This window comes from Salmo salar, chromosome ssa10, assembly GCF_905237065.1.
Source record: "Salmo salar chromosome ssa10, Ssal_v3.1, whole genome shotgun sequence".
Lineage (NCBI taxonomy): Eukaryota > Metazoa > Chordata > Actinopteri > Salmoniformes > Salmonidae > Salmo > Salmo salar.
The window spans coordinates 2221541-2243689 of NC_059451.1; the positions used below are offsets into that span (position 1 = coordinate 2221541).

At 46.4% G+C, this 22149-nt stretch overlaps 1 protein-coding gene across 2 annotated transcripts; it reads left to right on the top strand.

The window, feature by feature from the left end:
* Positions 1 to 1434: 1434 nt before the first annotated feature.
* LOC106613417 (magnesium transporter NIPA2) lies at positions 1435 to 22144 on the top strand. Of its 2 annotated transcripts, XM_014215605.2 has the most exons (6): positions 1435 to 1690; positions 4384 to 4619; positions 10581 to 10637; positions 10782 to 10872; positions 19598 to 19758; positions 21027 to 22144. In XM_014215605.2, the coding sequence occupies exons 2-6, from the start codon at positions 4481 to 4483 to the stop codon at positions 21677 to 21679; spliced, it is 1101 nt and encodes a 366-aa protein (XP_014071080.1). In that variant the 5' UTR covers positions 1435 to 1690; positions 4384 to 4480; the 3' UTR covers positions 21680 to 22144. The 2 variants fall into 2 exon arrangements, with proteins under 2 accessions (XP_014071080.1, XP_045543177.1); XM_045687221.1 differs by lacking the exon at positions 10581 to 10637.
* Positions 22145 to 22149: the final 5 nt, after the last annotated feature.

Consider the following 22149-nt stretch of genomic DNA (forward strand, 5'->3'; position numbering starts at 1 on the left):
CCTAGATGTTCAAATGTTCATAAATGACCAGCATGGTCAAATAATAATAATCATAGTAGTTGTCGAGGGTGCAACAAGTCAGTAACACAAGAGTAAGTGTCAGTTGGCTTTTTCATAGCCAATCTTTGAGAGTATCTCTACCGCTCCTGCTGTCTCTAGAGAGTTGAAAACAGCAGGTCTGGGACAGGTAGCACGCCCGGTGAATAGGTCAGGGTTCCAGCAGGTCTGGGACAACAGGTCTGGGACAGGTAGCACGTCCGGTGAACAGGTCAGGGTTCCATAGCTGCAGGCAGAACAGTTGGAACTGGAGCAGCAGCACGGCCAGGTGAACTGGGGACAGCAAGGAGTCATCAAGCCAGGTAGTCCTGAGGCATGGTCCTAGGGTTCAGGTCCTCCGAGAGAGAGAGAAAGAAAGAAAGAAAGAGAAAGAGAGAATTAGAGAGAGCATATTTAAATTCACACAGGACACCGGAAAAGACAAGAGAAATACTCCAGATGTGACAGACTGACCCTAAGCCCCCCGACACATAAACTACTGCAGCATAAATACTGGAGGCTGAGACAGGAGGGGTCAGGAGACACTGTGGCCCCATCCGATGAAACCCCCGGAAAGGGCCAAACAGGTAAGATATAACCCCACCCACTTTGCCAAAGCACAGCCTCCACACCACTGGAGGGATATCTCCAACCACCAACATACCATCCCGGGACAAGGCCGAGTATAGCCCACAAAGATCTCCGCCACGGCACAGCCCAAGGGGGGGCACCAACCCAGACAGGAAGACCACGTCAGTGACTCAACCCACTCAAGTGACGCACCCCTCCCAGGGATAATGACAAACGACAAGACAGAGATGCATCCAGCATGCGCAAACGTCGTCCAGCCACCGGTGTAGAAAAGGTAAACATTCCACTCTGCTTTCCCCAGTTTCTTACGTAGGCTGGCAACCTACGAGATCAAAGAAGCCACCTCAAGCTTATAATCCTTATATGTCAATCAAGTGTTCTGGATACACTTAATGTGAAGGTGGATTTTGTAGCATTTATAGCCACAGTTATTAACTGTATTGCACAAGTGTCCAATAAGTCTAAGAAGCTGGACATCATTATATCTGCAGCCGAGAAGTTTTTGGTCCTCCAAGACTTAACGGCAGAAGCACTGCAAGGACTACTGTCGCCAGGAAATGTCCCGCCATCACAGGATCCTCCTGGACCTGATTAAAACAGGAAAGCTGATTTAGTTTCATTAGCATCTCGTTACTGATAGTTTATCTGGATTTTTTTTTACACCGCATTTCCCCCCCCTTTTTTGGATCCTTTTATCCACCTGTACAGTAGGTGGCGGAATACACATATAACTGTTGCCAACGCCATTATACCAAAGAAGAAGAACAGCATCTGCTCCGGACGTCATTAATCACGTGATGACGTCATTTTGAAAGGAACATCCGTACGTTGCGTCGGATCGGTAACGGGATCGTTAACCGTAACGCCACAGAGCTTCCTGGAACTGTCTTTGGTAGCTAGTGCTTTGGAAACCCCATCGCTAGTAGCGTCAACCTTGCGGTCAAGTTGGGTCGTAACAAAATGTGAAGAGAGCTAGCTAACGATGTGATAAATATATAGAATAGCTAGCGAATTACCACCGTCGTATTGGTGAAACAAGGGATCTTTTTGTTGTTGTTGCCAGGTATTTCGCATGGAAACATACCTAGGATGTTAATGTTTACGATAGCATGCCAGTTAGCTAGCTTGCTAACGTTAAGTTATTTTTGGACACGTTTCTACATAATGTTATCTTGCTAAACTAGCTCAGTAGCTGGTACAGTTATCAACAGATTTAGCCAACATTTGTCTTATGCTAACAAGCTAGCTAGTGTCGTTCTGGGGTAGACAACAAGAAGGATTAAGCTTTAGCTCATACAATGATAACTAGTTAGATATGCTAACTTTAGTTAGTTAATGAGTTACTAATTACGTTTTATTTGTCACATACACATGGTTAGCAGTTGTTAATGCGAGTCTAGTGGAATGCTTGTGCTTCTAGTTCTGACAGTGCAGTAATATCTATCAAGTAATCTAACAAATACACAACTACCTTATACACACAAATGTAAAGGAATGGAATAAGAATATGTACATAGAAATATATGGATGAGCGATGGCGGTATATCCATATGGGGCGGCAGGTAGCCTAGTGGTTAGAGCATTGGACTAGTAACCGAAAGGTTGCTGGATCGAATCCCTGAGCTGACAAGGTAAAAATGTGACTTTCTGTTCCTGAACAAGGAAGTTAACCCCACTGTTCCTAGGCCGTCATTGTAAATAAGAATTTGTTCTTAACTGACTTGCCTAGTTAAATAAAGGTTAAATATGAGATGTGTAGGATATGTATGTAAACATTATTTAAAGTGACTCGTGATACCATTTATTAAAGTGGCTGGTGATTTGGGTCAGTAGAAGCTGTTTTTCAGTCTCTCGGTCCCAGCTTTGATGCACCTGTACTGACCTCGCCTTCTGGATGATAGCGGGGTGAACAGGCAGTGGCTCGGGTGGTTGCTGTCCTTGATGATCTTTTTGGCCTTCTGGTGCTGTAGGTGTCCTGGAGGGGGGGTGCCCCCTATGCTGTTTCCTGAAGTCCACGATCAGCTCCTTTGTTTTGTTGACTGAGCGAGAAGTTGTTTTCCTGACACCACACTCCGAGGGCCCTCACCTCCTCCCTGTAGGCCGTCTCGTTGTTGTTGGTAATCGAGTCCACCACTGTAGTGTCGTCTGCTAACTTGATGATTGAGTTGGAGGAGTGAGTGGCCATGCAGTCATGGGTGAACAGGGAGTACAGGAGGGGGCTGAGCACACACCCTTGTGGGGCCCTAGTGTTGAGGATCAGCGAAGTGGAGATGCTGTTTCCTACCTTCACCACCTTGGGGCGGCCCGTCAGAAAGTCCAGGACCCAATTGCACAGGGCGGGGTTGAGACTCAGGGCCTCCAGCTTAATGATGAGCTTGGAGGGTACTATTGGGTTGAATGCTGAGCTGTAGTCAATGAACAGCATTCTTACAAAGGTATTCCTCTTGTCCAGATGGGATAGGGCAGTGTGCATTGTGATGGCTATTGCATCGTCTGTGAACCTATTGGGGTGGTATGCAAACTGAAGTGGGTCTAGGGTGGCCGGTAAGGTGGAGGTGATATGATCCTTGACTAGTCTCTCACTTCATGATGACAAAAGTGAGTGCTATGGGGCGATAGTCATTTAGTTCAGTAGTCTTTGCCTTCTTTGGTTCAGCAACAATAGTGGCCATCTTGAAGCAAGTGGGGACAGCAGACTGGGATAAGGATTGATTGAATATGTCCGTAAACACCAGCCAGCCAGCTGGTCTGCGCATGCTCTGAAGACGATGCTAGGAAATTGATAACGAGGCTAGGAATTTTAAGGTAATAATACTGTCTTTTGTAATAACTTAGCATTTCGCTACACCCGCAGTAACATCTGATAAATGTGTATGTGACCAATAAAATTTGATTTATTATTTTATTTTACTGTTAGCTAACGTTAGCTATAGCCATGCCAGTAAAAGTTAGCTTAACGTTAGTTAGCTAGCTATCATATGAAAATATGTCGCCTCACCAATCACGTCATGTTCTTTTCATCGTGCAGTGTTGAATGACAAATGGTATTTCATGATGCCAACATTGGCATTACGTTTTATTATGGATTCTGATACTTTACCAGTGAGGAACTCGGAGCTCATCATTCCTACGAGTTTAAAAGTCTGAAATGTCATAGTTCCGAATTGTCTTGAATGCGGAATTTCTGCAATCTTAATCGCTTCCATAATTCTTGACTCATTGAATATTCATGAGTACATGTTGCGGAAGTGACAGATTGGATTGGTCCACGTAATCTTTGCATACAGATAGTCAATGTGCCATTTTTATAATGGGACCAACTATATTTGATCAGGGTTGTTCACTCTGTGATGTAACTTGTCAATGGTCAGGTAGCCTAACTGTGAACTGGTCAGGTAGCCTAACTGTGAACTGGTCAGGTAGCCTAACTGTGAACTGGTCAGGTAGCCTAACTGTGAACTGGTCAGGTAGCCTAACTGTGAACTGGTCAGGTAGCCTAACTGTGAACTGGTCAGGTAGCCTAACTGTGAACTGGTCAGGTAGCCTAACTGGGAACTGGTCAGGTAGCCTAACTGGGAACTGGTCAGGTAGCCTAACTGGGAACTGGTCAGGTAGCCTAACTGGGAACTGGTCAGGTAGCCTAACTGGGAGGACTCTGATTTGACAATTTGAATTACTAACGTTAACAGTTGTAAACTTGAGTTATATTGAGTTCCTCAGTACATTGATGTACGAGTCTTGTTTTGCTTACTAAAGGAACTTGGGTTGGTGACACGTGTTCAGCTGGTCAGGAACTGCTGTGTGGTGGTGGTCTATGTAACAGACAAGTACGAACAACACATCCAGAGTCACCATGGGCCAGGACAGAGGGAAGTATGATTTCTACATCGGCCTGGGACTAGCCATCAGCTCCAGCGTCTTCATAGGCGGAAGCTTCATCCTCAAGAAGAAAGGACTACTCCGCCTGGCCAGGAAGGGACAGTGCAGAGCAGGTAGTGTTTTTGTGTTCAGTCAAGGAATGTTAAGATTTTACATTTTTAGTCATTTTAGCAGACGCTCTTATCCAGAGCGACTTACAGTAGTGAATGCATACATTTCATACATTTTTTTTCTCCGTACTGGTCCCCCGTGCGAATCGAACCCACAACCCTGGCGTTGCAAACACCATGCTCTACCAACTGAGCCACACGGGACACATTAATCGGTTAGATGGTTTAAATACATTAATTTGCTGCGTGTGTATTCTTGATAGTCATGTATCTCACTTATCACGGTCACAGCATACAGAGCCTAGTTTGATGAGCGGTATAGCCCATCACCTGTCAAGACAACGTGAGAGCAGCTCCTCAAAAAGCTAGTACTGGAGTGAAATGTGCATTGGTTAGCCCAGTCATTGGTTAGCCCAGTCATTGGTCAGCCCAGTCATTGGTCAGCCCAGTCATTGGTCATTGGTCATCCCAGTCATTGGTCATCCCAGTCATCGGTAAGCCCAGTCATTGGTCAGCCCAGTCATTGGTCAGCCCAGTCATTGGTCAGCCCAGTCATTGGTCAGCCCAGTCATTGGTTAGTCCAGTCATTGCGCAACAAATAACAATTCTAAATGCAAACGCGTGTTAACTGTGAAAATACTGCCCCCTACCCAAGAGAGGTTAACTGTTTTGATGGCCACGACTACAAATAGCTATTTTTATTTCTCAACTCGTAATTAAAGCACACCTCCCATTCAGAAAACCAGTCAGTATCTGACCACCATTTGCCTCATGCAGCGCGACACCTCTCCTTCACGTAGAGTTGATCCGGCTGTTGATTGTGGCCTGATATTGGCGGGAAACTGGAATACGTTGTTGTACACGTCGATCCAGAGCATCCCGAACATGCTGAATGGGTGACATGTCTGGTGAGTATTCAGGCCATGGAAGAACTGGGACATTTTCAGCTTCCGGGAATTGTGTACAGATCCTTGTGACATGGGGCGTTTATCATGCTGAACCATGAGGTGATGGAGGAGGATGAATGGCACAACAATGGGCCTCAGGATCTCATCACGGTATCTCTGTGCATTCAAATTGCCATCGATAAAATGCAATTGTGTTCGTGGTCTGTAGCTTTTGCCTGTCCATACCATAACCCCACCGCCACCATGGGGCCCATACCATAACCCCACCTCCACCATGGGGCCCATACCATAACCCCACCTCCACCATGGGCCCCATACCATAACCCCACCTCCACCATGGGGCCCATACCATAACCCCACCGCCACCATGGGGCCCATACCATAACCCCACCACCACCATGGGGCCCATACCATAACCCCACCTCCACCATGGGGCCCATACCATAACCCCACCGCCACCATGGGCCCCATACCATAACCCCACCTCCACCATGGGGCCCATACCATAACCCCACCTCCACCATGGGGCCCATACCATAACCCCACCGCCACCATGGGCCCCATACCATAACCCCACCTCCACCATGGGGCCCATACCATAACCCCACCTCCAACATGGGGCCCATACCATAACCCCACCGCCACCATGGGGCCCCTACCATAACCCCACCTCCACCATGGGGCCCATACCATAACCCCACCTCCACCATGGGGCCCATACCATAACCCCACCATGGGGCCCATACCATAACCCCACCTCCACCAAACTGGTCTCCCACATAACGCCATACTGTCTGACATCTGTCCGGTACAGTTGAAACCGGGATTCATCCGTGAAGAGCACAGTTCTCCAGCGTACCAGTGGCCATCGAAGGTGAGCATTTGTCCACTAATGCCGAACTGCAGTCGGGTCAAAACCCTGGTGAGGACGATGAGCACGCAGATGAGCTCTCCTGAGACGATTTCTGATAGTTTGTGGAGAAATTCTTCAGTTGAGCAAAACCCACAGTTTCATCAGCTGTCCCGGGTGGCTGGTTTCAGACGATCCCGCAGGTGAAGAAAACTGATGTGGAGGTCCTGGGTTGGCGTGGTTACACGTGGTCTGCGGTTGTGAGGCCGGTTGAACGTACTGACAAATTCTCTAAAATGACGTTGGGAGGCGGCTTATGGTAGAAAAATTAACATTACAATTTGTGGCAACAGCTCTGGTGGACATTCCTACATGCCAATTGCACGCTCCCTCAAAACTTGAGACATCTGTGGAATTGTGTTGTGTGACAAAACTGCACATTTTAGAGTGGACTTTTATTGCCCCCCCCCAGCACAAGGTGCACCTGTGTAATGATCATGCTGTTTAATCTGCTTCTTGATATGCCACACCTGTCAGGTGGACGTATTATCTTGGCAAAGAAATGCTCACAAAGATGGATGTAAACAAATTTGTGCACAAATTTAGAGAAATAAGCTTTTTTTTGTGCATATGGAACATTTTCTGGGATCTTTTGTTATTTCTGCTCATGAAACATGGGACCAACACTTTACATGTTGCGTTTATATTTTTGTTAAGTATAATATGACTAGGGTTGTGCCTTTTTTGTCTTCTGGACAACGAAAGAAAGATGATATAACAACCAGTAGAACAGGACAGAAATTCTGGTTAATGGCATGAGGAAATCTTTATAAAATAACTGCCTCTACATTGCTATGGCTAAGATACTTTGATGGAAGGTAAAGTGGTGGATGACGGGCTGTTGCCTATAGCCTATACACTCCAATGGTAAATGAGAGGTGCGCTTTAATTAAATGCTGGCTTCAATGGCATATGAGTAAATCTTAATGAACATAATTGTCTCCATGTTTCTATGGTCGAATGATGAATAAGATACTAATGAAAATATACGGCCCAATTTAATTCCACTAACTTCAGCAAATTAACCTATCGACCGATAAGCATGACGATCATTGGCTGATATTTACATAAATTAATAAAAAGTATTATTTTGCAATGGGATTTTTTTTTTTTTTGTCCCGGTCAATTTGGGCGGCAACATGTTTCTGCTTTTCATCTTTTTTATCGGCCAAAAGCGGGCAATTACCGGCTAATGGGCAATTACCGGCTAACGGAAACCCTGTACAGTACGTACTGTAGCTCTGTATGGCACTTAGATGTACTGTAGCTCTGTATGGCACTTAGATATACTGTAGCTCTGTATGGCACTTAGATGTACTGTAGCTCTGTATGGCACTTAGATGTACTGTAGCTCTGTATGGCACTTAGATGTACTGTAGCTCTGTATGGCACTTAGATATACTGTAGCTCTGTATGGCACTTAGATGTACTGTAGCTCTGTATGGCACTTAGATGTACTGTAGCTCTGTATGGCACTTAGATGTACTGTAGCTCTGTATGGCACTTAGATGTACTGTAGCTCTGTATGGCACTTAGATGTACTGTAGCTCTGTATGGCACTTAGATGTACTGTAGCTCTGTATGGCACTTAGATGTACTGTAGCTCTGTATGGCACTTAGATATACTGTAGCTCTGTATGGCACTTAGATATACTGTCAGATATACTGTAGCTTTGTATGGCACTTAGATGTACTGTAGCTCTGTATGGCACTTAGATATGCACTTAGATGTACTGTAGCTCTGTATGGCACTTAGATGTACTGTAGCTCTGTATGGCACTTAGATGTACTGTAGCTCTGTATGGCACTTAGATGTACTGTAGCTCTGTATGGCACTTAGATGTACTGTAGCTCTGTATGGCACTTAGATGTACTGTAGCTCTGTATGGCACTTAGATGTACTGTAGCTCTGTATGGCACTTAGATATACTGTAGCTCTGTATGGCACTTAGATATACTGTCAGATATACTGGAACTCTGTATGGCATATCGTTAGGTTGAATTTGTACATTTGAGGCAGGGCTCGAGAGAGCGGGTACGTTCATATTTAAGCACCAGCTGTCAGAGCAGCTCACAGATCACTGCACCTGTACATAGCCCATCCAACTTCCTCATCCCCATACTGTATTTATTTAGCTCCTTTGCACCCCAGTATCTCTACTTGCACATCCATCACTCCAGTGTTTAATTGCTATATTGTAATTACTTTGCCACTATGGCCTATTTATTGCCTTATCTTACCTCATTTACACTCATTGTATATAGACTTTTTTTATTGTGTTATTGACTGTATGCTTGTTTATTCCATGTGTAACTCTGTGTTGTTGTTTGTGTCACACTGCTTTGCTTTATCTTGGCCAGGTCGTAGTTGTAAATGAGAACTTGTTCTCAACTGGCCTACCTGGTTAAATAAAGGTGAAATAAAAAATAAATATTCGTTTTTTTTTAGAGAACTTTTTCAAAAATGTCTCCATGGAGCTGAAAGAAACTTTTGCAGTTTTAAAGCAGATTTCCTGCAATTCTACATTCTGCCATGGAGCTGAGAGAACATGTTGCAGTTTAAAGTACATTCTGCCATGGAGCTGAGAGAACATGTTGCAGTTTAAAGTACATTCTGCCATGGAGCTGAGAGAACATGTTGCAGTTTAAAGTACATTCTGCCATGGAGCTGAGAGAACATGTTGCAGTTTAAAGTACATTCTGCCATGGAGCTGAGAGAACATGTTGCAGTTTAAAGTACATTCTGCCATGGAGCTGAGAGAACATGTTGCAGTTTAAAGTACATTCTGCCATGGAGCTGAGAGAACATGTTGCAGTTTAAAGTACATTCTGCCATGGAGCTGAGAGAACATGTTGCAGTTTAAAGTACATTCTGCAGTTTAAAGTACATTCTGCCATGGCTAATGCTATGTTCTTTAGCTCAAACATAATAACACTAAACTTTCAATTGTCCCTGACTGTCTAACTTTTATTTTGGTGATTGGTAGTTCTCAAAGATTATGAAAAACTACATAGGTCCATTAGTTTCTCTCCATACTTTGTCTGGGTTTAGTCATTTTACAATCCCTAATTATTATATATATTTTTGTACAGTTTGGACTCGACACACTTAGCCGGTATGCCCAAGGATTTCAATGGCAGGAAAATCCCTTTGCTCTATAGCTCAGTATACTGTATGGCTCGTGTTGAATGTGTACACTTTGAGTCGCTCATTGAGAGGGGACGTTAACGACTCTAAAACCCAGCCTAGCCCTAGAATCTCCTAGCTGTTTGACAGGTGTGGGTAACTGGGTGTGATTTGAATTGTTGACAACCTGCCTTGTCATGCGAGTCCAGCTCAGAATGTGGAAGCAACTGATTGGTGCTAACATGGACACTTGATCACTACCTTCTCTATAAACACCCAAATGGCACCCTATTCCCTATGTAGTGCACTACTTTAGACCAGAGCCCTATGGTACCCTATTCCATATGTAGTGCACTACTTTAGACGAGAGCCCTATGGTATCCTATTCCCTATGTAGTGCACTACTTTAGACGAGAGCCCTATGGTACCCTATTCCCTATGTAGTGCACTACTTTAGACGATGGCTCATAGGAAGTAGTGCCATTTTGGGACAGAGACCAGATAAAGATGCAGCTAGTGTCATACAGGGTCAAAGTTCACTGCTGCCAAACCTTCAGTGTGACGACATCAGAACATGTAACGCCCTAGAGCGTGACGTAACGCCCTAGAGCTTGACATGACGCCCTAGAGCTTGACATGACGCCCTAGAGCTTGACGTGACGCCCTAGAGCTTGACGTAACGCCCTAGAGCTTGACGTAACGCCCTAGAGCTTGACGTAACGCCCTAGAGCTTGACGTAACGCCCTAGAGCTTGACATGACGCCCTAGAGCTTGACATGACGCCCTAGAGCTTGACATGACGCCCTAGAGCTTGACATGACGCCCTAGAGCTTGACATGACGCCCTAGAGCTTGACATGACGCCCTAGAGCTTGACATGACGCCCTAGAGCTTGACATGACGCCCAAGAGCTTGACATGACCAACTGATATATATGGTGGGACTCCACAGCATGACATTTTACTATTGAACACACATTGGAATATATTTGTAATATAGTCTTGTTGTTTTTCTGTTTAGGCCAGGGTGGACATGCATATCTCAAAGAATGTCTCTGGTGGGCTGGCTTATTATCGAGTAAGTGAACATTTCTACCATGAGATGACTTGTTTCAGGTCACAGTTTCCTTGAGGTTATCCTGTTTTCTGCGGTTTTGTTGTACAAGATGTATTTCTGTTCATCTTCGTATGTGGGGTTGATTATATCTGTGTGTTTTCACAGTGGCAGCTGGAGAAGGGGCTAACTTTGCAGCGTATGCCTTCGCTCCTGCTACTCTCGTCACTCCTCTGGGGGCCCTCAGCGTGCTGGTCAGGTAGGTCACCCCTCTGGGGGACCCTCAGTGTGCTGGTCAGGTAGGTCACTCCCCTGGAGACCCTCAGTGTGCTGGTCAGGTAGGTCACTCCTCTGGGGGCCCTCAGTGTGCTGGTCAGGTAGGTCACTCCTCTGGGGGCCCTCAGTGTGCTGGTCAGGTAGGTCACTCTTCTGGGGGCCCTCAGTGTGCTGGTCAGGTAGGTCACCCCTCTGGGGGCCCTCAGTGTGCTGGTCAGGTAGGTCACTCTTCTGGGGGCCCTCAGTGTGCTGGTCAGGTAGGTCACCCCTCTGGGGGCCCTCAGTGTGCTGGTCAGGTAGGTCACTCCCCTGGAGCCCCTCAGTGTCAGGTAGGGCCCTCAGTGTGCTGGTCAGGTAGGTCACTCTGTTTTGGAGATGGCATAGCCGAATACAGAAGCATGTCTGTTATAATAACATGTAATTTCTGTTCCGCTGCATTCACTGGACTGACATTCATGATTGTTGCTGACACTCAGATGAAGGGAATTACATTTTGTATTTAACCTTTTATTTAGCTAAGCAAGTCAGTTATTAAAAAAATATTATTTACATTGACGGCCTACCGGGGAACAGTGGGGTTAACTGCCTTGTTCAGGGGCAGAACGACAGATTTTTACCTTGTCAGCTCAGGGATTCGATCTAGCAACCTTCCAGGTTACTAGTCCAACGCTCTAACCACTAGGCTACCCTCCACTCTAACCACTAGGCTACCTGCCTCCCCTCCACTCTAACCACTAGGCTACCTGCCTCCCCTCCACTCTAACCACTAGGCTACCTGCCGCCCCTCCACTCTAACCACTAGGCTACCTGCCGCCCCTCCACTCTAACCACTAGGCTACCTGCGTCCCCTCCACTCTAACCACTAGGCCACCTGCCACCCCTCCACTCTAACCACTAGGCCACCTGCCACCCCTCCACTCTAACCACTAGGCCACCTGCCACCCCTCTAACCACTAGGCCACCTGCCACCCCTCTAACCACTAGGCTACCTGCCACCCCTCCCCTCCCCTCTAACCACTAGGCTACCTGCCGCCCCTCCCCTCTAACCACTAGGCTACCTGCCGCCCCTCCCCTCTAACCACTAGGCTACCTGCCGCCACTCCCCTCTAACCACTAGGCTACCTGCCTCCCCTCCACTCTAACCACTAGGCTACCTGCCGCCCCTCCCCTCTAACCACTAGGCTACCTGCCGCCCCTCCCCTCTAACCACTAGGCTACCTGCCGCCCCTCCCCTCTAACCACTAGGCTACCTGCCGCCCCCCTCTCTAACCACTAGGCTACCTGCCGCCCCTCCACTCTAACCACTAGACTACCTGCCTCCCCTCCACTCTAACCACTAGACTACCTGCCTCCCCTCCACTCTAACCACTAGGCTACCTGCCTCCCCTCCACTCTAACCACTAGGCTACCTGCCTCCCCTCCACTCTAACCACTAGGCTACCTGCCGCCCCTCCACTCTAACCACTAGGCTACCTGCCGCCCCTCCACTCTAACCACTAGGCTACCTGCCTCCCCTCCACTCTAACCACTAGGCTACCTGCCTCCCCTCCACTCTAACCACTAGGCTACCTGCCTCCTCTCCACTCTAGCCACTAGGCTACCTGCCTCCCCTCCACTCTAACCACTAGGCTACCTGCCTCCCCTCCACTCTAACCACTAGGCTACCTGCCTCCCCTCCACTCTAACCACTAGACTACCTGCCACCCCTCCACTCTAACCACTAGGCTACCTGCCTCCCCTCCACTCTAACCACTAGGCTACCTGCCTCCCCTCCACTCTAACCACTAGGCTACCTGCCACCCCGTCTATAATGCACACTACCGTGGAGCTCAACTCAGAGGTGTGAAACCTACTGTAGCTGCTGGTAAAGTCATTCAGAGACTCCACTTCATCACTCAGGATGGAACTTTCCACTGCTATTTCTCCCATGTAATGTTGTTAATCAAGCTAAACCAGACAACTTCATAGTAGAATAGTTGATCTGTTTAACTAGTCCTGTAATGTTGTTAATCAAGCTAAACCAGACAACTTCATAGTAGAATAGATGATCTGTTTAACTAGTCCTGTAATGTTGTTAATCAAGCTAAACCAGACAACTTCATAGTAGAATAGTTGATCTGTTTAACTAGTCCTGTAATGTTGTTAATCAAGCTAAACCAGACAACTTCATAGTAGAATAGTTGATCTGTTTAACTAGTCCTGTAATGTTGTTAATCAAGCTAAACCAGACAACTTCATAGTAGAATAGATGATCTGTTTAACTAGTCCTGTAATGTTGTTAATCAAGCTAAACCAGACAACTTCATAGTAGAATAGTTGATCTGTTTAACTAGTCCTGTAATGTTGTTAATCAAGCTAAACCAGACAACTTCATAGTAGAATAGTTGATCTGTTTAACTAGTCCTGTAATGTTGTTAATCAAGCTAAACCAGACAACTTCATAGTAGAATAGTTGATCTGTTTAACTAGTCCTGTAATGTTGTTAATCAAGCTAAACCAGACAACTTCATAGTAGAATAGTTGATCTGTTTAACTAGTCCTGTAATGTTGTTAATCAAGCTAAACCAGACAACTTCATAGTAGAATAGTTGATCTGTTTAACTAGTCCTGTAATGTTGTTAATCAAGCTAAACCAGACAACTTCATAGTAGAATAGTTGATCTGTTTAACTAGTCCTGTAATGTTGTTAATCAAGCTAAACCAGACAACTTCATAGTAGAATAGTTGATCTGTTTAACTAGTCATGTAATGTTGTTAATCAAGCTAAACCAGACAACTTCATAGTAGAATAGTTGATCTGTTTAACTAGTCCTGTAATGTTGTTAATCAAGCTAAACCAGACAACTTCATAGTAGAATAGTTGATCTGTTTAACTAGTCCTGTAATGTTGTTAATCAAGCTAAACCAGACAACTTCATAGTAGAATAGTTGATCTGTTTAACTAGTCCTGTAATGTTGTTAATCAAGCTAAACCAGACAACTTCATAGTAGAATAGTTGATCTGTTTAACTAGTCCTGTAATGTTGTTAATCAAGCTAAACCAGACAACTTCATAGTAGAATAGTTGACCTATGTACCTAGTCAGCTTGTGTGTTCTATGCAAGATAAATATTCCTCTCGAGGTGCATTCAAGCTGCGGGATCCACAAGCAGTCAATTAAGGGTTGGGAATTGCCAGGGACTTCACGATACTTGGTGTCGATATGTAATGCGATTCGATACTGTGATTTTGGTTGTTCCAAACATTGCTCTCCATATGTCTGCTGCAGAGGAATGAGAGAGAGCAATGACATGTTCTGATCAGTCACGGCTTGTATGCCTGGAGGTCCGTAGAGCTCCGAGACAGGATTATGTAGAGACACAGATCTGGGGAAGGGTACCAAAACATTTCTGCAGCATTGAAGGTCCACAAGAACACCGTGGCCTCCAAATGGAAGTAGTTTGGAACCACCAAGACTCTTCCTAGAGCTGGCCGCCTGGCCAAACTGAGCAATCGGGGGAGAAGGGCCTTGGTCAGGGAGGTGACCAAGAACCCAATGAGTCACTTTGACAGTTCCTCTGTGGAGATGGTTGTCCTTCTGGAAGGTTCTCCCATCTCTGCAGCACTCCACCTATCAGGCCTTTATTGTAGAGTAGCCAGACAGAAGCCACTCCTCAGTAAAAGGCACATGACAGCCCACTTGGAGTTTACCAAAAGGCACCTAAAGGACTCTGACCATGAGAAACAAGATTCTCTGGTCTGATGAAACCAAGATTGAACTCTTTGGCTTGAATGCCAAGCGTCACGTCTGGAGGAAACCTGGCACCATCCCTACGGTGAAGCATGGTGGTGGCAGCATCATGCTGTAGGGGTGTTTTTCAGTGGCAGGGACTGGGATTTTTTGTTTAACCTGGACCATTACAGTAGTGAGTTCTTGTGCAGCTTGTTGTTTGCTATTTGCATGCACATAGATCACTGTATCATTTGAAAACATCTGAACCTCAGACCCAGTACAGACAGAAGGCAGGTCATTAATGTACAGGCTGAACAGGAGGGGCCCCAGTACAGACAGAAGGCAGATCATTAATGTACAGGCTGAACAGGAGGGGCCCCAGTACAGACAGAAGGCAGATCATTAATGTACAGGCTGAACAGGAGGGGCCCCAGTACAGACAGAAGGCAGGTCATTAATGTACAGGCTGAACAGGAGGGGCCCCAGTACAGACAGAAGGCAGATCATTAATGTACAGGCTGAACAGGAGGGGCCCCAGTACAGACAGAAGGCAGATCATTAATGTACAGGCTGAACAGGAGGGGCCCCAGTACAGACAGACAGGCAGATCATTAATGTACAGGCTGAACAGGAGGGGCCCCAGGACAGACAGAAGGCAGATCATTAATGTACAGGCTGAACAGGAGGGGCCCCAGTACAGACAGAGGGCAGATCATTAATGTACAGGCTGAACAGGAGGGGCCCCAGTACAGACAGAAGGCAGATCATTAATGTACATGCTGAACAGGAGGGGCCCCAGTACAGACAGAAGGCAGATCATTAATGTACAGGCTGAACAGGAGGGGCCCCAGTACAGACAGAGGGCAGATCATTAATGTACAGGCTGAACAGGGGGGGCCCCAGTACAGACAGAAGGCAGATCATTAATGTACAGGCTGAACAGGAGGGGCCCCAGTACAGACAGACAGGCAGATCATTAATGTACAGGCTGAACTACAGACCCAGTACAGACAGAAGGCAGATCATTAATGTACAGGCTGAACAGGAGGGGCCCCAGTACAGACAGAAGGCAGATCATTAATGTACATGCTGAACAGGAGGGGCCCCAGTACAGACAGACAGGCAGATCATTAATGTACAGGCTGAACAGGAGGGGCCCCAGTACAGACAGGCAGGTCATTAATGTACAGGCTGAACAGGAGGGGCCCCAGTACAGACAGAAGGCAGATCATTAATGTACAGGCTGAAGTACAGACAGAAGGCAAATCATTAATATACAGGCTGAACAGGAGGGGCCCCAGTACAGACAGAAGGCAGATCATTAATGTACATGCTGAACTACAGACCCAGTACAGACTGAAGGCAGATCATTAATGTACAGGCTGAACAGGAGGGGCCCCAGTACAGACAGAAGGCAGATCATTAATGTACAGGCTGAACTACAGACCCAGTACAGACAGAAGGCAGATCATTAATGTACAGGCTGAACAGGAGGGGCCCCAGTACAGACAGAAGGCAGATCATTAATGTACAGGCTGAACAATAAAGTAGACGAGCTCAGGGCGAGGATCTCCTTCCAGAGAGACATCAGGGACTGCAACATACTCTGTTTCACAAAATCATGGCTCTCTCTGGATATACTTTCCTCGTCCATACAGCCAGCTGGGTTCTCAGTTTATCAAGCAGACAGGAATAAAGAACTCTCCGGGAAGAAGAAAGGCGGTGGTGTATGTCTAAACGATTAACTACTCATGGTCTGATTGTGATAACGTACAGGAACTCAAGTCCTTTTGTTCACCCGACCTAGAATACCTCACAATCAAATGCCGACCGTATTACCTCCCGAGAAAATTCTCTTCAGTCGTCACAGCCGGGCATATTTCCCCCTCAAGCCGATACCACAATGGCCCTCAAAAAACTTGACTGGAGTGTTTACAGACATATTAAATTTCTCGCTGTCCCCACATGCTTCAAGATGGCCACCATTGTTCCTGTCCACAAGAAAGAAAAAGGTAACTGAACTAAATGACTACACCACCCCCAATAGATCCACAGATGATGCACTGCACACTGCCCTATCCCATCTGGACAAGAGGAATACCTAATGTAAGGATGCTGTTCATTGACTACAGCTCAGCATTCAACACCATAGTACCCTCCAAGCTCATCATTAGGCCTGGGCCTTAACCCTGACCTGTGCAACTGCAGCCACCACCATGCTTGACAATATGAAGAGTGGTACTCAGTGATGTGTTATGTTTGGGGGAAAATCCAACACAACACTTTGTATTCAGGACATAAAGTTCATTTTTTTGCAGTATTACTTTAGTACCTTGTTGCAAACAGGATACATGTTTTGGAATATGTTTTATTCTGTACAGGCTTCCTTCTTTTCACTCTGTCATTTAGGTTAGTATTGTGGAGTAACTACAATGTTGTTGATCCATCCTCAGTTTTCTCCTATCACCGCCATTAAATCCCAGAGCGGTTTCCTTCCTCTCCGGCAACTGAGGACGCCTGTATCTTTGTAGTGACTGGATGTATTGATACCATTTAAAGTGTAATTTAATAACTTCACCATGCTCAAAGGGGTATTCACTGTCTACTTTTATTAAAATGTTTACCCATCTACCAATAGGAGCCCTTCTTTGCGAGGCATTGGAAAACCTGCCTGGTCTTTGTGCTTGAATCTGTTTGAAATTCACTGCTTGACTGAGGGACTTTACACCAGTTCTGTCAGGAGGAATCTCTGTAACTGAGTCAGGTTTGTAGGCCTCCTTGCTCGCACATGCTTTTTCAGTTCTGCTCACAAATTTTCTATAGGATTGAGGTCAGGGCTTTGTGATGGCCACTCCAATACCTTGACTTTGTTGTGTCCTTAAGCCATTTTGCCACAACTTTGGAAGTATGCTCGGGGTCATTGTCCATTTGGAAGACCCATTTGCGACCAAGCTTTAACTTCTTGACTGACTGTTGCTTGAATATATCTACATAATTTTCATTCCTCATGATGCCATCTATTTTGTGAAGTGCACCAGTCCCTCCTGCAGCAAAGCACCCCCACTACATGATGCTGCCACCACCGTGCTTCACGGTTGGGATGGTGTTCTTCGGCTTGCAAGCCTCCCCCTTTTTCCTCTAAATATAATGATGGTCATTATGGCCAAACAGTTCTGTTTTTGTTTCATCAGACCAGAGGACATTTCTCCAAAAAGTACGATCTTTTCCCCCATGTGCAGTTGCAAACCGTAGTCTGGCTTTTTTTATGGCGGTTTTGGAGCAGTGGCTTCTTCCTTGCTGAGCGGCCTTTCAGGTTACGTCGATATAGGACTCGTTTTACTGTGGATATAGATACTTTTGTACCCGTTTCCTCCTCCATCTTCACAAGGTCCTTTGCTGCTATTCTGGGATTGATTTGCACTTTTCGCACCAAAGTACGTTCATCTCTAGGAGACAGAACACGTCTCCTTCCTGAGCGGTATGACGGCTGCGTGGTCCCATGGTGTTTATACTTGCGTACTATTGTTTGTACAGATGAGCGTGGTACCTTCAGGCGTTTGGAAATTGCTCCCAAGGATGAACCAGACTTGTGGAGGTCTACAATTTTTTTTCTGAGGTCTTGGCTGATTTATTTAGATTTTTCCATGATGTCAAGCAAAGAGGCACTGAGTTTGAAAGTAGGCCTTGAAATACATCCACGACATCATTTTCTGGAATTTTCAAACTGTTTAAAGGCACAGTCAACTTCTGAGCCACTGGAATCATGATGCAGTGAAATAATACGTCTGTAAACAATTGTTGGAAAAATGACTTGTGTCATGCACGAAGTAGATGTCCTAACCGACTTGCCAAAACTATAGTTTGTTAACAAGAAATTTGTGGAGCGGTTGAAAAACTAGTGGCCAATATCTAAATTGTGCCTAAACTGGAATAATAAATTATGGCCTTTCTCTTGCATTTCAAAAAGCACGTTTTTTTTCTTTGTATTATCTTTTACCAGATCTAATGTGTTATATTCTCCTACATTCATTTCACATTTCCACAAACGGTATCAATAATATGCATATCCTGAGCTACAGGCAGTTAGATTTGGGTATGTCATTTTAGGAGAAAATTTGAAAAAAAGGGTTCGACCCTGAAGATTGAGTCCATGTGACTTCAGCAGATTTTTACTCCTGAACTTATTGAGGCTCTAACAAAGGGGCTGAATATTAATTGACTCATGACATTTCAGCCTTTCATTTTGTAAACATTTCTAAAAAGATCATTCCACTTTGACATTATGGGGTATTGTGACACAAAATCTAAATGTAATCCATTTTACACTAAACCAAAATATAAACGCAACATGTAAAGTGTTGGTCCCATGTTTCATGAGCTGAAATAAAAGATCCCAGAAATGTTCCATATGCACAAACAGCTTATTTCTCAAAAATGTTGTGCACAAATTTGTTTACATCCCTGTTAGTGAGCATTTCTCCTTTGCCAAGATAATCCATCCACCTGACAGGTGTGACATATCAAGATGATTAAACAGCATGATCATTACACAGGTGCACCTTGTGCTGGGGGACAATAAAAAGGCCACTCTACAATGTGCAGTTTTTAAATGTCTCAAGGTTTGAGGGAGTGTGCAATTGTCATGTTGACTGCAGGAATATTCACCAGAGTTGTTGCCAGAGAATTCCTCCCAACAGCCCAACTCCAGTACCTCCAACAGCCCAACTCCAGTACCTCCAACAGCACACGTTATTGTAGCCCCGGACAAACCTGATTCAACTCGAGGGTTTGATGATTAGTTGACAAGTTGAATCAGGTGTGCTTGTGTTGGGAGGACTGGAGTTGGGCTGTTGGGGGTACTGGAGTTAGGCCTGTTGGTCTAACAGGCCTATTAACAATTATGTTTTGCTCTAACCCCTGTAGACTTCTTACTAGAAACTACCAAGCCATAATATTTGAATATCTCTTTAGCAAGATATTTACTGTGTCGTTGCAGTGCGGTGCTGTCGTCGTACTTCCTGACAGAGCGTCTGAACCTGCATGGGAAGTTGGGATGTCTGCTCAGTATCTTGGGTTCTACTACCATGGTGATCCACGCCCCTCAGGAGGAAGAGATCAACAGCCTGGACCACATGGCTCGGAAACTGGTCCACCCAGGTCGGTACCGGACAGGAGAGGGAAACTGGTCCACCCAGGTCGGTACCAGACAGACAGGAGAGGGAAACTGGTCCACCCGGGTCGGTACCAGACAGACAGGAGAGGGAAACTGGTCCACCCGGGTCGGTACCAGACAGACAGGAGAGGGAAACTGGTCCACCCGGGTCGGTACCAGACAGACAGGAGAGGGAAACTGGTCCACCCGGGTCGGTACCAGACAGACAGGAGAGGGAAACTGGTCCACCCGGGTCGGTACCAGACAGACAGGAGAGGGAAACTGGTCCACCCGGGTCGGTACCAGACAGACAGGAGAGGGAAACTGGTCCACCCGGTCGGTACCAGACAGACAGGAGAGGGAAACTGGTCCACCCGGGTCGGTACCAGACAGACAGGAGAGGGAAACTGGTCCACCCGGGTCGGTACCAGACAGACAGGAGAGGGAAACTGGTCCACCCGGGTCGGTACCAGACAGACAGGAGAGGGAAACTGGTCCACCCGGGTCGGTACCAGACAGACAGGAGAGGGAAACTGGTCCACCCGGGTCGGTACCAGACAGACAGGAGAGGGAAACTGGTCCACCCGGGTCGGTACCAGACAGACAGGAGAGGGAAACTGGTCCACCCGGTCGGTACCAGACAGACAGGAGAGGGAAACTGGTCCACCCGGGTCGGTACCAGACAGACAGGAGAGGGAAACTGGTCCACCCGGGTCGGTACCAGACAGACAGGAGAGGGAAACTGGTCCACCCGGGTCGGTACCAGACAGACAGGAGAGGGAAACTGGTCCACCCGGGTCGGTACCAGACAGACAGGAGAGGGAAACTGGTCCACCCGGGTCGGTACCAGACAGACAGGAGAGGGAAACTGGTCCACCCGGGTCGGTACCAGACAGGAGAGGGAAACTGGTCCACCCGGGTCGGTACCAGACAGGAGAGGAGGAGATCATTTGGGACAGAGTACATCATCACCTTATTCTTCGGTTTAACTTTTGTCAACATGGAGTAATTATATTTCTGTATTTGAGTGACTTATGGATTGATATATATATTAAAGATGATTGTGTTTGGAGGCGCAGACGGATACACTCCTGTACAGCCGTTAACAAGTGGACCTCTGTAGCTCAGTTGGTAGAGCATGGTGCTTGTAATGCCAGGGACCAATCATTTCCTGGGACCAATCATTTATTATTAAATGTATGCACATGACAGCAATCTCCTTCGTTATGTTTCCAATGATCCAAACGTGTCCTCCTTCTTTCCTCTCCCTCAGGTTTCCTGGTGTTTGCCACCTTCGTCGTCATCGTAGCGCTCGTCTTCATCCTGGTGGTTGGCCCTCGGCACGGCCAGACCAACATCATGGTGTATATTACCATTTGCTCTGTGATAGGAGCTCTGTCTGTGTCGTGTGTGAAAGGGTTGGGCATCGCCATCAAAGAAGCCATAGCTGGGAGGCCCGTGGTGGGGAACCCTTTAGCCTGGGTGTTAATGCTCGGGCTGGTGGCCTGCGTCTCCACTCAGATTAACTACCTGAATAAAGCTCTGGATATCTTCAACACCTCTCTGGTCACACCTATCTACTACGTGTTCTTCACCACCTCAGTCCTCTCCTGCTCGGCCATCCTCTTCAAGGAGTGGGAGCACATGGCCACTGCTGACGTTATCGGGACTCTGAGTGGATTCCTGACCATTATAGTTGGTATCTTTCTGCTCCATGCCTTTAAGGACCTTAGTGTGAGCCTGTCCACGTTGGCTGTGTCCATCAGGAAGGACGAGAGGCCCGGGCCGGCAGCTAACGGAGTGGCGACACACGGCGGCTACGACCTGCTACACAATGACTCCACGGAGATGGACCTGGAGGAGAGGGAGGTGGGCCTGCCGTTTGACAGTCTGTCCAGGAGGAATGGTGCCACGACAGCCTCTTAGAGGAACTATCTGCCTGGTCCTGGGCCTCCAGACCCCCCCATCCTACTGACAGACTCTTAGAGGAACTATCTAGCCGTCTGGTATAGTTCTACTGACTAGGACCAGTACATTGGTGTGGACGTTTTGTTGCGTTTGTTTGGAAACCTTAAGACAATCGACTCTAGGGGGGGAAAAAAACCCTCTGACACGGACGGACCAACTGATTGTATTTGCCTTCTGTTTTCAGACAGAGCTTCATCTCTACATAGAGCGATCAATGTTTAACTCTTTATACTTTCTGTACAGCCACTGAGTGTCTCTAAATGAACAGTCTTATTTAGGTATAATATCCTTATTTGATCCCAGGTCTTTGTCTGGTTACGGGCCTGTCTGGTTAATATGTAGAGTTCTGAAAATCACCATTAACCTTTTTTTTATATATATTGTTTGCATAAAAAAAATTATAATAAATGCTCTCAAGAACAAGCATA

Coding starts and splice junctions, on each gene's coding strand:
- LOC106613417 (XM_014215605.2), top strand. CDS start 4,481: ATGGGCCAGGACAGAGGGAAGTATGATTTCTACATCGGCCTGGGACTA. Junction 10,638..10,781: donor GTGGGCTGGCTTATTATCGA/GTAAGTGAACAT, acceptor GTGTTTTCACAG/TGGCAGCTGGAGAAGGGGCT. Junction 10,873..19,597: donor GCCCTCAGCGTGCTGGTCAG/GTAGGTCACCCC, acceptor GTGTCGTTGCAG/TGCGGTGCTGTCGTCGTACT.